This window comes from Paralichthys olivaceus, chromosome 6 (genome assembly GCF_024713975.1).
Source record: "Paralichthys olivaceus isolate ysfri-2021 chromosome 6, ASM2471397v2, whole genome shotgun sequence".
Classification (NCBI taxonomy): Eukaryota; Metazoa; Chordata; class Actinopteri; order Pleuronectiformes; family Paralichthyidae; genus Paralichthys; species Paralichthys olivaceus.
Window position 1 is genome coordinate 10,825,078 of NC_091098.1, and position 15,688 is coordinate 10,840,765.

Consider the following 15,688-nt stretch of genomic DNA (forward strand, 5'->3'; position numbering starts at 1 on the left):
CATGGAAATCAGATACACCCTGTGCCACATCACAATGGTTGAAGGGAATGACTTCTTACTTAGCTTTGGAAAAGATAAGTTACACAACAAAAAATAGACTTGACAAGTTTTGGGAAATATGGAAAATTTTCTACAACTTCCTTGAAAATAACAACATGGATGTTGATGGTTGGTTGGATGATAAGACGGATTGAGTACTTTTTGTTTCTGTTTTGTTTTGTTTTCATTTGTTCTCCCCTGTAAACAATGTAAGTTAGCAGATGTAATTTCAATGACTGTAACACACTGTCTACTGTGACAAGAACATCTATTATATGTGCTATATGTGAGAGCAAATTGCATTATATGTGCCTTGTTGTGTTGTCTTGTATTGTTTGTCTGTAAAATGAACAAAATTCTTAATAAATATATGTTTAAAAAAAAAAAATGTTACAGGATATTTTACAAATATGATGAATAGTTGTATTTGTTGTGACGTTGGAGAAAAAACAATGACAGGTATCAGAGGAGTGATGCATACTTTGTGCAAGTTGTATATAGGCTACAATATACACACTGTGCACTATATTTGTCACAGTAAAGTTAGAAGAGTTTGTTAAATCTGACATGTCATGTTTGTACAAACTAACCATACGATCAAATCTAAGAGAAATTTAGGGAAAACAATACATTTTTCTTGCATGAAGCCCATTGTTTTTCCTATCTTGGTTCAGGCTACATCCACACTACTATGTTTTAGTTATAATAATAATAATAATGATGATAGCTTGCATTTACAGAGCGCCTTTCAAGAGACCCAAAGATGCCTTCCATATCATTAAATGCATTACATACTACAGAGCTTTAATTAAGAATGCTTTTATCAGGAGACAGTGAAGTTGAATAAAAGTCAGGGTGATGTGCTGTGAGGGCTTAGTGCGGGTGAGAGTTCTGTACATTTTGAAGTCTGTTTAGCATGTTGTCTGGTAGAGCAGACAGGACCGACCCCATTACAGTAATCCAGGCGAGTGGGTGATGAAGGCATGAGGGAGGGTTTCTGTCACGGAGTGAAGACCAGACTCTGGAGAATGCCCCATCTCTGGACACCAACAGAAAGCTCATGAAAACCCACTTGTTCACCACAGCTTATGGACTCTAGCCTCAGCCAACCATCACTATTATTATCTTGTGTTTGTGTCCTTTTACTTTTGTGTTCTCTCTCTGTAAAGCACCTTGGGTACCCTGAAAGACGCTATACAAACCTGAGTTATTATTATTATTTTTATTATTATTATGTTCTTGAGGTGAAAGAAGCTGATTTGGAGACAGATTTGATTTGGGTTTGGAAGGAGAGGGTGGAGTCAAGAATGACACACAGGTTGCAAACCTCAGGGGATGGGAAGATGGGAGCAGCCGTCAATGTAGAGTAGGAGGTCTCCAACCTTCTGGAGCAGAGTCTTGAGGGCCACAACCATGAGCTCAGTGTTGTTACTGTTCAGTTTGAGAAGGTTTGATGTCAACCAGATTTAAATGTCGTGCAGGCAACTGACTAGTGACTGGAGGGGAGCTGAGCGGATGGATGAGTGCTTAAATGGAGCTGGGTGTCCTTGGCATAAGAGTTGAAATTTAGGCCATGTTGAAAGGATAGATACAACCAAGCGGGAGTATGTAGATGGTGAAAAGAAGGGGGCCCTGCACTGAGCCTTGCGGCACACCTTGGTTAACTGGGACTGATGTGGAGCTATATAAAAGGCTTGACTGTGTTATACTTACCATCCATACTACATAAGAATTGTACACAGCTTTGGTTTGAAAAAGGACAGACAGAAAGGGAGATGTAAGGAAACAATAAAGCGGTCACCAAAGTCTTGGGGTCTTATCCAATCTATCTGTACCAAAGCCCTGGCATTACCAAAATGATCTCACCTTTGTTGTTTGTCACTGAAGTTTATAATTTTGTCCATGGAGCTGTCACTTTTCACAGAAACATGGCTGGGTTCAGGAGAGACAGATCTTTCTTTGTCAGGAGACCTTGAACACAAATAGAAGAAGTGTCTTTACAATGTCAAACATTAACAGACATCTTCAAAATTATTTGCAGCTCCAATATTTCAATTATAGTCAATGCATATGCACCAGTGTACGTCACTCTTCAGAGTCAAGCTCAGACATTCAAGTGAAGTAGCAATAAGCAAAACACATTCCTGAGTGAAGGATGACTTCAACACAATGGAAGAATTGCTCTCTACTTCACTCAAGCCTCCTACAGCTGGGAGGTGTAATTCACTGTTGTAAATACAGTTACAGTTTGAACCTCTCCATTCACAGCAGTGCACATGTGCATTTGTTTACAAGCTGACAGAAAAGGAAGCAGCAACCTGAGAAGACAAAAAAACCACATCATCTGACAAGGCAAAGTAATGTTACAGGATATTTTACAAATATGATGAATAGTTGTATTTGTTGGGACGTTGAAGATAAAACAATGAAAAGCATCAGAGGGGCGATGCATACTCTGTGCAAGTTGTATATAGGCTACAATATAAACACTATATACACTATATTTGTCAGAGCAGAGTTAGAAGTTTGTTAAATCTGTTTGTACGAACTAACCATACAATCAAATGTAAGAGAAATTTAGGGAAAACAATACATTTTTCTTGCATGAAGCCCATTGTTTTTCCTATCTTGGCTCAGGCTACATCCACACTACTATGTTTTAGTTATAATAATAATAATAATAATGATGATAGCTTGCATTTATATAGCGCCTTTCAAGAGACCCAAAGATGCCTTCCATATCATTAAATGCATTACATACTACAGAGCTTTAATTAAGAATGCTTTTATCAGGAGACAGTGAAGTTGAATAAGAGTAAGGGTGATGTGCTGCCAGGGCTTAGTGCGGGTGAGAACCCTGGCAGCAGAGTTCTGTACATATTGAAGTCTGTTTAGGATGTTGTCTGGTAGAGCAGACAGGACCCCATTACAGTAATCCAGGCGGGGGATGATGAAGGCATGAGGGAGGGTTTCTGTCCTGGAGTCAGGGAGTGAAGACCAGACTCTGGAGATGTTTTTGAGGTGAAAGAAGACGGATTTGGAGACAGATTTGATGTGGGTTTGGAAGGAGAGGGTGGAGTCAAGAATGACACACAGGTTGCAAACCTCAGGGGATGGGAAGATGGGAGCAGCCGTCAATGTAGAGTAGGAGGTCTCCAACCTTCTGGAGCAGAGTCTTGAGGGCCACAACCATGAGCTCAGTGTTGTTACTGTTCAGTTTGAGAAGGTTTGATGTCAACCAGATTTAAATGTCGTGCAGGCAACTGACTAGTGACTGGAGGGGAGCTGAGCGGATGGATGAGTGCTTAAATGGAGCTGGGTGTCCTTGGCATAGGAGTTGAAATTTAGGCCATGTTGAAAGGATAGATACAACCAAGCGGGAGTATGTAGATGGTGAAAAGAAGGGGGCCCTGCACTGAGCCTTGCGGCACACCTTGGTTAACTGGGACTGATGTGGAGCTATATAAAAGGCTTGACTGTGTTATACTTACCATCCATACTACATAAGAATTGTACACAGCTTTGGTTTGAAAAAGGACAGACAGAAAGGGAGATGTAAGGAAACAATAAAGCGGTCACCAAAGTCTTGGGGTCTTATCCAATCTATCTGTACCAAAGCCCTGGCATTACCAAAATGATCTCACCTTTGTTGTTTGTCACTGAAGTTTATAATTTTGTCCATGGAGCTGTCACTTTTCACAGAAACATGGCTGGGTTCAGGAGAGACAGATCTTTCTTTGTCAGGAGACCTTGAACACAAATAGAAGAAGTGTCTTTACAATGTCAAACATTAACAGACATCTTCAAAATTATTTGCAGCTCCAATATTTCAATTATAGTCAATGCATATGCACCAGTGTACGTCACTCTTCAGAGTCAAGCTCAGACATTCAAGTGAAGTAGCAATAAGCAAAACACATTCCTGAGTGAAGGATGACTTCAACACAATGGAAGAATTGCTCTCTACTTCACTCAAGCCTCCTACAGCTGGGAGGTGTAATTCACTGTTGTAAATACAGTTACAGTTTGAACCTCTCCATTCACAGCAGTGCACATGTGCATTTGTTTACAAGCTGACAGAAAAGGAAGCAGCAACCTGAGAAGACAAAAAAACCACATCATCTGACAAGGCAAAGTAATGTTACAGGATATTTTACAAATATGATGAATAGTTGTATTTGTTGGGACGTTGAAGATAAAACAATGAAAAGCATCAGAGGGGCGATGCATACTCTGTGCAAGTTGTATATAGGCTACAATATAAACACTATATACACTATATTTGTCAGAGCAGAGTTAGAAGTTTGTTAAATCTGTTTGTACGAACTAACCATACAATCAAATGTAAGAGAAATTTAGGGAAAACAATACATTTTTCTTGCATGAAGCCCATTGTTTTTCCTATCTTGGCTCAGGCTACATCCACACTACTATGTTTTAGTTATAATAATAATAATAATAATGATGATAGCTTGCATTTATATAGCGCCTTTCAAGAGACCCAAAGATGCCTTCCATATCATTAAATGCATTACATACTACAGAGCTTTAATTAAGAATGCTTTTATCAGGAGACAGTGAAGTTGAATAAGAGTAAGGGTGATGTGCTGCCAGGGCTTAGTGCGGGTGAGAACCCTGGCAGCAGAGTTCTGTACATATTGAAGTCTGTTTAGGATGTTGTCTGGTAGAGCAGACAGGACCCCATTACAGTAATCCAGGCGGGGGATGATGAAGGCATGAGGGAGGGTTTCTGTCCTGGAGTCAGGGAGTGAAGACCAGACTCTGGAGATGTTTTTGAGGTGAAAGAAGACGGATTTGGAGACAGATTTGATGTGGGTTTGGAAGGAGAGGGTGGAGTCAAGAATGACACACAGGTTGCAAACCTCAGGGGATGGGAAGATGGGAGCAGCCGTCAATGTAGAGTAGGAGGTCTCCAACCTTCTGGAGCAGAGTCTTGAGGGCCACAACCATGAGCTCAGTGTTGTTACTGTTCAGTTTGAGAAGGTTTGATGTCAACCAGATTTAAATGTCGTGCAGGCAACTGACTAGTGACTGGAGGGGAGCTGAGCGGATGGATGAGTGCTTAAATGGAGCTGGGTGTCCTTGGCATAGGAGTTGAAATTTAGGCCATGTTGAAAGGATAGATACAACCAAGCGGGAGTATGTAGATGGTGAAAAGAAGGGGGCCCTGCACTGAGCCTTGCGGCACACCTTGGTTAACTGGGACTGATGTGGAGCTATATAAAAGGCTTGACTGTGTTATACTTACCATCCATACTACATAAGAATTGTACACAGCTTTGGTTTGAAAAAGGACAGACAGAAAGGGAGATGTAAGGAAACAATAAAGCGGTCACCAAAGTCTTGGGGTCTTATCCAATCTATCTGTACCAAAGCCCTGGCATTACCAAAATGATCTCACCTTTGTTGTTTGTCACTGAAGTTTATAATTTTGTCCATGGAGCTGTCACTTTTCACAGAAACATGGCTGGGTTCAGGAGAGACAGATCTTTCTTTGTCAGGAGACCTTGAACACAAATAGAAGAAGTGTCTTTACAATGTCAAACATTAACAGACATCTTCAAAATTATTTGCAGCTCCAATATTTCAATTATAGTCAATGCATATGCACCAGTGTACGTCACTCTTCAGAGTCAAGCTCAGACATTCAAGTGAAGTAGCAATAAGCAAAACACATTCCTGAGTGAAGGATGACTTCAACACAATGGAAGAATTGCTCTCTACTTCACTCAAGCCTCCTACAGCTGGGAGGTGTAATTCACTGTTGTAAATACAGTTACAGTTTGAACCTCTCCATTCACAGCAGTGCACATGTGCATTTGTTTACAAGCTGACAGAAAAGGAAGCAGCAACCTGAGAAGACAAAAAACCACATCATCTGACAAGGCAAAGTAATGTTACAGGATATTTTACAAATATGATGAATAGTTGTATTTGTTGGGACGTTGAAGATAAAACAATGAAAAGCATCAGAGGGGCGATGCATACTCTGTGCAAGTTGTATATAGGCTACAATATAAACACTATATACACTATATTTGTCAGAGCAGAGTTAGAAGTTTGTTAAATCTGTTTGTACGAACTAACCATACAATCAAATGTAAGAGAAATTTAGGGAAAACAATACATTTTTCTTGCATGAAGCCCATTGTTTTTCCTATCTTGGCTCAGGCTACATCCACACTACTATGTTTTAGTTATAATAATAATAATAATAATGATGATAGCTTGCATTTATATAGCGCCTTTCAAGAGACCCAAAGATGCCTTCCATATCATTAAATGCATTACATACTACAGAGCTTTAATTAAGAATGCTTTTATCAGGAGACAGTGAAGTTGAATAAGAGTAAGGGTGATGTGCTGCCAGGGCTTAGTGCGGGTGAGAACCCTGGCAGCAGAGTTCTGTACATATTGAAGTCTGTTTAGGATGTTGTCTGGTAGAGCAGACAGGACCCCATTACAGTAATCCAGGCGGGGGATGATGAAGGCATGAGGGAGGGTTTCTGTCCTGGAGTCAGGGAGTGAAGACCAGACTCTGGAGATGTTTTTGAGGTGAAAGAAGACGGATTTGGAGACAGATTTGATGTGGGTTTGGAAGGAGAGGGTGGAGTCAAGAATGACACACAGGTTGCAAACCTCAGGGGATGGGAAGATGGGAGCAGCCGTCAATGTAGAGTAGGAGGTCTCCAACCTTCTGGAGCAGAGTCTTGAGGGCCACAACCATGAGCTCAGTGTTGTTACTGTTCAGTTTGAGAAGGTTTGATGTCAACCAGATTTAAATGTCGTGCAGGCAACTGACTAGTGACCGGAGGGGAGCTGAGCGGATGGATGAGTGCTTAAATGGAGCTGGGTGTCCTTGGCATAGGAGTTGAAATTTAGGCCATGTTGAAAGGATAGATACAACCAAGCGGGAGTATGTAGATGGTGAAAAGAAGGGGGCCCTGCACTGAGCCTTGCGGCACACCTTGGTTAACTGGGACTGATGTGGAGCTATATAAAAGGCTTGACTGTGTTATACTTACCATCCATACTACATAAGAATTGTACACAGCTTTGGTTTGAAAAAGGACAGACAGAAAGGGAGATGTAAGGAAACAATAAAGCGGTCACCAAAGTCTTGGGGTCTTATCCAATCTATCTGTACCAAAGCCCTGGCATTACCAAAATGATCTCACCTTTGTTGTTTGTCACTGAAGTTTATAATTTTGTCCATGGAGCTGTCACTTTTCACAGAAACATGGCTGGGTTCAGGAGAGACAGATCTTTCTTTGTCAGGAGACCTTGAACACAAATAGAAGAAGTGTCTTTACAATGTCAAACATTAACAGACATCTTCAAAATTATTTGCAGCTCCAATATTTCAATTATAGTCAATGCATATGCACCAGTGTACGTCACTCTTCAGAGTCAAGCTCAGACATTCAAGTGAAGTAGCAATAAGCAAAACACATTCCTGAGTGAAGGATGACTTCAACACAATGGAAGAATTGCTCTCTACTTCACTCAAGCCTCCTACAGCTGGGAGGTGTAATTCACTGTTGTAAATACAGTTACAGTTTGAACCTCTCCATTCACAGCAGTGCACATGTGCATTTGTTTACAAGCTGACAGAAAAGGAAGCAGCAACCTGAGAAGACAAAAAACCACATCATCTGACAAGGCAAAGTAATGTTACAGGATATTTTACAAATATGATGAATAGTTGTATTTTTGTGACGTTGAAGATAAAACAATGAAAAGCATCAGAGGGGCGATGCATACTCTGTGCAAGTTGTATATAGGCTACAATATAAACACTATATACACTATATTTGTCAGAGCAGAGTTAGAAGTTTGTTAAATCTGTTTGTACGAACTAACCATACAATCAAATGTAAGAGAAATTTAGGGAAAACAATACATTTTTCTTGCATGAAGCCCATTGTTTTTCCTATCTTGGCTCAGGCTACATCCACACTACTATGTTTTAGTTATAATAATAATAATAATGATGATAGCTTGCATTTATATAGCGCCTTTCAAGAGACCCAAAGATGCCTTCCATATCATTAAATGCATTACATACTACAGAGCTTTAATTAAGAATGCTTTTATCAGGAGACAGTGAAGTTGAATAAGAGTAAGGGTGATGTGCTGCCAGGGCTTAGTGCGGGTGAGAACCCTGGCAGCAGAGTTCTGTACATATTGAAGTCTGTTTAGGATGTTGTCTGGTAGAGCAGACAGGACCCCATTACAGTAATCCAGGCGGGGGATGATGAAGGCATGAGGGAGGGTTTCTGTCCTGGAGTCGGGGAATGAAGACCAGACTCTGGAGATGTTTATGAGGTGAAAGAAGTCGGATTTGGAGACAGATTTGATGTGGGTTTGGAAGGAGAGGGTGGAGTCAAGAATGACACCCAGGTTCCAAACCTCAGGGGATGGGGAGATGGGAGCAGTCGTCAATGTAGAGTAGGAGGTGTCCAACCTTCTGGAGCAGAGTCTTGAGGGCCACAACCATGAGCTCAGTGTTGTTACTGTTCAGTTTGAGAAGGTTTGATGTCATCCAGATTTTAATGTCGTGCAGGCAACTGACTAGTGACTGGGGGAGGCTGAGTGGATGGATGAGTGCTTAGATGGAGCTGGGTGTCCTCTGTACAGGAGTTGATATGAAGGCCATGTTGAAAGGATAGATACAACCAAGCGGGAGTATGTAGATGGTGAAAAGAAGGGGGCCCTGCACTGAGCCTTGCGGCACACCTTGGTTAACTGGGACTGATGTGGAGCTATATAAAAGGCTTGACTGTGTTATACTTACCATCCATACTACATAAGAATTGTACACAGCTTTGGTTTGAAAAGGGACAGACAGAAAGGGAGATGTAAGGAAACAATAAAGCGGTCACCAAAGTCTTGGGGTCTTATCCAATCTATCTGTACCAAAGCCCTGGCATTACCAAAATGATCTCACCTTTGTTGTTTGTCACTGAAGTTTATAATTTTGTCCATGGAGCTGTCACTTTTCACAGAAACATGGCTGGGTTCAGGAGAGACAGATCCTTCTTTGTCAGGAGACCTTGAACACAAACAGAAGAAGTGTCTTTACAATGTCAAACATTAACAGACATCTTCAAAATTATTGAGCGCTCCAATATGTCAATTATAGTCAATGTAAATGCACCAGTGTACGTCACTCTTCAGAGTCAAGCTCAGACATTCAAGTGAAGTAGGAATAAGCACATTTCTGAGTGAAGGATGATTTTAACACAGATTAGCCAACTGCAAAATTTAGGTGTAATAGCCAGGGCAGTCACTATGCATATTTACTACAGTGTCAAAACACATTGCAGTACAGAGATTTGATCTATATAAATTCAAGTTGTTATTTATTATTGGTTCGACTTTAAGGTAAAACCAATACATTGTCTTGCTTTAATATTTTACTGTGTCACATTTCAATGGTATTCAGTGTGAAGTTAATTATTAATTGTACTTACATGTACTTCTCAGGTGATGGGAACATTGCCTGTCCCTTGTAGCTGTTGGTTTTAGCCACAATCTCCCTGAAAACAAGTCAGCAAATGGTAGAATGTCACTGACAAATAGTCCTTCAGTTCCTGTGGTATTTATATCAAGAAAATCTGAGTAAAAACTATGAGCCTCGGGATTTCAAAGTTAGAGGTTAATAATTACTCAAATCAAATATATAAAGTGTATGGACCTTTATCTTGTTGTGCACCTTGACAACCCACTTTTATAGCCAGATACTATGGAAATAAAACCTCCTGCACCGTCTTACATCAAGCCTGATGAAGGTCTAGTGGCAAAAAAAGCAAATCATTTGTTCCACTTACTTTTCTCTGAGGGACCTGGCACTAAAAAGATTTGAAGGCGAAGGATTCGTCTGTTCTGAATCGTAGTCAGATATTGCCTCAAGCGCTTGCATAAAGTAGCAACTAACATCATTATATTAATAAATAAGATATTTTCCGCTGGATTTAAATATTTTTCTATGGTTATTTAATACTTTAAAAGGCAAGAGGCCTTGTGTCAGCACATACTCAGACATGGCAAAATGATTGAATTAGAAAAAAAGTATGAATTTGATAAAGTAGATGGTATCAATCTTACCGCTACAGTCAAAGATACATTTCTTCAATCCAATGTAATTCCCACAGCTGTTGTTGTAATGCAGGTTTCACGAGGTGTCTCTTTCCTGACTGAGCAGACAAGCGGACTTTCACTTTAGTTTTGCGTCATAGCATGGACGTCTTCCTTAAGCCTAGTTTATGCTTCTGCGTCACGTCGACGCCGTAGCTAGAAGCTAGTGCTTCTTCTAGCCTGAAGCCTAGTTTATGCTTCTGCGTCACGTCGACTAGCTACGGCGTAAGCCTAGTTTATGCTTCTGCGTCACGTCTACGCCGTACCTACGCCGTAGGTCGTTGAGCATTCGAAGTTCTGCGTCGAGGGAACGCGTTGCTCTGCAATTCACCGCCATGCCGCTAGGGGGTGTAGCGGTGTGTTTGTGTGGTTATAGCCGAATCCTCGCTTTTTCTTCCGTAAAGTAAACAACAGTAAACAATGGTGACCGAGGTGGAGCAGCTGTTTTTGTTGTTGGAGCTCATCAAAAATGAAGAACAAATGCTTATATTGCAAATGTTGAAGCGCAGACCCCTACGCCGTAGCCTGACGCGCACCTCCAAAAAATCCTTTGACGCGGACCGCAAGCGCTGTGATTGGTCCGCTCAGAACGTAAGTTCCGGCAGCTGTTTTTCCGGTCTTTCTTCCTCGTGGTACAAACCACCTCTGCAAACGTCCTCTCTGTCGCCCGCGCTTCAACATTTGCAATATAAGCATTTGTTCTTCAATATTGATGAGCTCCAACTCCAAATACAGCTGCTCCACCTCGGTCGCCATTGTTTACTGTTGTTTACTTTACGGAAGAAAAAGCGAGGATTCGGCTATAACCACACAAACAGACAGCCACACCCCCCCCTAGCGGCATGGCGGTGAATTGCAGAGCAACGGCGTAGGTACGGCGTCGACGTGACGCAGAAGCATAAACTAGGCTTACATCCTCCTCAATGTAAAGACTGGTAACAAATAAGGACTCAAGTGCAAGACTATATTCAACAACAGTCAGTTAAGACACACGTATAGACAGTCAGATCAGGCAGAGGTATCAAATGACAAACTGGGTATTACACTCAGAAAGAATAAGGAAGAATGCTGGTATTCTCAGAGAAAACTAAAGAGTTTAACAGACAGAGAACTGAGGAAAACAAACTAAATACACAGCTGATAAGGACCACTGGTGAAACCATCAAAGGTCGGGCAGCACAACGGGCAGGAAGGCAGATAAAGAAAATATGATTTAACTCAGCCACTGGATGGAGCACTTAATATATTACATATTATCTCATACTCCAAGTTGCTTCAATTATTTACTACTCAGTTGCCTCCTCAGGTAAAATAATCTTAGTGTGTCCTTGACTAAAAAAGTGTAACTACATATGAACCTGCCTGTTTATTCCTGGGCATTGGTGAGTCCCCCTGAAACAGTTCTACAATATACTGTCTCTTTATTGTTTATGTGCTGGACGTTGTGTGCAGAGCTTTTCATAGTCTATGGTGCAGACTTCGATCATCCTACCTGGTTTATCTGCATTGAATGATTTATAGTAAATGTTTTTCATAAAATGATTCAATGCTTTATCACTGTTCACTTGTGAGTTTTATATATAAGTTTGAATGATTTACTGAACTTAATTTTTATATGACATTTCAGTTTCTGAGGTCTGTGAAGCAACCAACACAATCTTCAGCTCTGTTATTCTGCTCAGTATAAAGCATTGCAGCAAAAAAACAAAAGTTGGTCGCCAGTTTATTTATAACCCTAACCCATTTTTAATAGAATTGAAGGAAGTAAAATGTCCAAATCAGACTTCCCTGGTCCCTCAACAACACACATTCCAGTAGTGCATCCTATTTTCTCAAGGTATGTGTTCCACAGACAGACAGACAAATATTGAATTAGTCAGTAGATCAAGAATTATCAATGGTCATTTAACATTGGTCTTGTGTGATCTGATCACAAGTGGACTGCTATACACGTAGGTTCACAAGTTCACACCAGTCATTAGAATGTGTCTCATACAGTGTGAATGTGTCCAGCAACCAGTGGTGATCCGATTTCAAATGCATCCAAACTTGTTCACACCTGCACATAGAGGTGTTCAGCAGTGATTGAATAACCCAGGACAGATGTCATTGACTGAACAAAACAGAGCCGACATCCCAGCTCCAGTACTAATCACATTTTACCCTCTCATTGTTCATGTGTGTTTCTGTGTATGTTTCCCTGCATGTCTCACAGTGATGGGTCCAGGTGTCACTGCTCTTAAGGTGGGACACATCGCCACTGACCCTAAAATGAAGACACATCCATTATCTCACATATAGCTGTTTCCAGACCAGGTGTGTGTGTGTGTGTGTGTGTGTGTGTGTGTGTGTGTGTGTGTGTGTGTGTGTGTGTGTGTGTGTGTGTGTGTGTGTGTGTGTGTGTGTGTGTAGTATCTTGAGTCTGTGTGTGGCTTTCAGAATAAAAGCGCACAGCAAGCAGGGTAAATAACTGGGAAGACTCCCCATAGAAATGTAGGAATTTAGAACCTCCTCGATCTCACTCTGTCACGCATCGCTGAGTTGTGAGATCCACATACACACAATGCAAACATACAAAATAACAGACACACATGACCCTGCAGACCTGCGCTGTGTTTTGTCCAGGAGTGAGTGCATGGGGCAGGCATTGACTGTGTGTGTGTGTGTGTGTGTGTGTGTGTGTGTGTGTGTGTGTGTGTGTGTGTGTGTGTGTGTGTGTCACTGCCTTTACACTGAACACGTGGTCAGCACCTGTTCACTGCTCTGTGCCATGTTTTTTCATTACCCATGCAGTTCACTGAACCCTCACTACAAATACAACCTGATTCACCTCCTCATGCTCGTCCTTCACCCTCCTTTCTTCTGTATCTTCTGCCTACCAACAATAATTTTGCAGTACATGTCCATTAACGTCACTAAAGAGCAACGATGAAAAAGTGACTGGTCAAAACTAACGCAGCAGGTCAGGAAATAGTGACTTTTAGAGCATTTTCACACCTGAAGGTCTAAACAATGTTTCATGTCCTACATTTTTTAAATTTCATCCAGTTAGTTAGAGGTGGTTGTGGCTCAGGAGTTAGGAGTCAGAGCCAACCTTAGGTTGGCAGTTCAATCACATTCTTCCCTATTCATCATCCAAAACAGTTTTCAGTGTGCCACACCAAAATTTGGTCCATTGGTGATTGGAGGCACCTCTCAGACCTGCTTGTTTGGTGCGGACTAAACTGAAAAGATCCGGTCCGAACCACGTGGATATGAAAGTGACCTGAATTGGGTTGAAGTCCACAATGCTCACATAATCTGCGGTTATTTCTAATGACAAGACACCCCTGTGCCACATCTTTCACACTCTACATTATCTACATGATTACAGATCCCTGGTATGGAAGAATAAGAAGAGAACGCCAGAGTGAGAGAGAGAAAGACAAATTGTTACTTCTGTGTTCACTTCTGTGTAACATGCGTGAGTATCTGTTACCATCCAGAAAATGCAAACACACGCGTAACACATCAGTAAATTCACAGAAGAAAAGAACAATAGACTTATGTTGTGTTTAAACCAGAGTACAAAAGCCCATCAAGCTCATTTTGTACATTAATGTTTTCTCTGTGATGAATCCTAATGACGGGTGATGATTGCCTGACTATTCGTGTAGTACGCTCACAAGAACTGTGTAAGTCAAAGCGTTTTGATCCGTTGTGTCTCCCACTGGAGATTAGTATTTGGGCCAGTGGCAGCTTGTTTTTCTTGTTTTTTTTAAAATCAGAACAACATATTTGGATGCATACCAAGATTTATCATCTTTTTTTACTCTAAATTTGTTTATGATTTACAAAATAAACTTCATGCTGTATAGAAGAAGACCTGACACTAGTGCCTGAGACCATAAACTTTTTTTGCAACCCCAGGAGTCGCCCTCTGCTGGTCATTTGAGAGAATACAGATTCAGGCATTTGCTGATGGTTTCACTCTCCAGACCTGGCGTCTACATCCATTTTTCTAGACAGGCTATGGATATAGTTAACAGTAATGGTCTTTAAAAACACAATGTTGGAAATAACATGTTGCTAAAATCCCTCCAATTTAATTTTACTCTGTACTTTTTCATCCCTTTCTCTCCTCTTCTTTCTTTCTTCTTTTTCCATCTCTTTTTCTCTCTGCTCTACCTCTCTTTCGTCTTTTGTAAAACGTTCCCTCCAGTGGATAAGTTTGGTTAATGAGACGGAGACACAGCACACATATGGACGTGGTTCCCTGCTGATACACACATTGGATGCTAAAACACAAAGCCATAAACACAGACAAAAAGACCAGAATCCTTCTGTGGTCAAGCTTAGCTCAGCAGAGTGTGGGAAAATTACACCAAAGGCTGAAGATACACCACTCACTCAAGCTGGATGAGTGAGTAAGTTCTTTAGAATTAAAATGTGATGCATCATCGTTTTTGAGAAAGGGTGAATTGTTAGTTTTTACAGTTTTTATGTGTGTAGGGGTTGAAAGTAGTTGTTGATTCCAAAGACATTGAGAAGATCCATAATGACTCAACTGCATCATTAAAAAGATTTTGAGTGAAGGCCTATGCAAACTTGACACATTTCCATGCAATTAATTCGCAAGCTTTCACATCTGCTACAGAATTTCACTGAGAGATATTGCAGCTTTTATTTTTCTGACCCATGTCGATTTTTTCAGAAAGTTTCACATTCAACATGTGCACATCTAACCAATCACAATGCTTGTTGACAATGTCACTGCTTGTAGTAGTAGAAGAAGAAAGATTCCTTTATCTAGTCTGGTAGAAGTTTATTTGACGACTTATTCAATATATTTATCTTTAGTCATTGCTCATGGTTATAATCATCTTTACAAAGATTGTGATGTAGGAAGCTCGGATCAAGCAACAGGTGACCCAGCACCTCTCGAAGAAAATTAATGATCCAAATGCACACAGCTGGGATAGTTTAGAAACAAACAGGACTGTCTCAATTTGAATACTCAAGAAAAAGCTATGATCTTGGTTTAGGTTAAAATCTATCTTGATGTTGAGAAGGCGGAGATCAATGATCTTAAATAAAAGTAACAAGCCTGTTTGAAAATGTGAGGAGGAGAAAGTTGTCAGAGAAATAAATACGCAAGTGAAATACTGATACCTGAAAAAGTAACAAAGCATTTGTGCTTTACTACTTCCCTCCGCTGCAGTAAAGATAGCTCGTTGAAATATTCTCCATCACTAACCAGGTAGCAGCATGTCCCACATAGTTTCAGGGGAAGAAAAAAATATATTTTGACTTTCTCTACAAAAGTGTTCACACAAGTGATTTGTACTTTGATGCTGAGTCATTTGCAGCACAAACTACCTGGACAGTTTCACTGCCAAGATGCTGACAGCACTAAGCTTATCAGAGGGCCGGACCCCAGGTTGTGCTGTGAAATATGGTGTTGTGTGATATTTTACTGCTCCGGCCCTGACTCTGAGGTGAGAGAGGG

At 40.8% G+C, this 15,688-nt stretch overlaps 1 protein-coding gene across 3 annotated transcripts in view; it reads right to left on the bottom strand.

Annotated features, from left to right (window-relative positions):
* LOC109630572 (uncharacterized) overlaps nt 1–15,688 on the bottom strand; it is a 36,411-nt gene that overhangs the window by 14,797 nt on the left and 5,926 nt on the right. The window contains exons 1-7 of one of the 3 annotated variants that reach the window (XM_069527180.1): nt 10,171–10,746; nt 9,537–9,602; nt 9,011–9,115; nt 7,239–7,343; nt 5,462–5,566; nt 3,684–3,788; nt 1,906–2,010 (exon numbers count right to left, since the gene is read on the bottom strand). In XM_069527180.1, coding sequence (XP_069383281.1) covers nt 1,906–2,010; nt 3,684–3,788; nt 5,462–5,566; nt 7,239–7,343; nt 9,011–9,115; nt 9,537–9,562 — 551 coding nt within the window. In that variant the 5' untranslated portion in view covers nt 9,563–9,602; nt 10,171–10,746. Of the gene's footprint in view, nt 1–1,905; nt 2,011–3,683; nt 3,789–5,461; nt 5,567–7,238; nt 7,344–9,010; nt 9,116–9,536; nt 9,603–10,170; nt 10,747–15,688 lie in introns of those variants that run through there. The other 2 variants (XM_069527181.1, XM_069527182.1) reach the window with 2 other exon arrangements.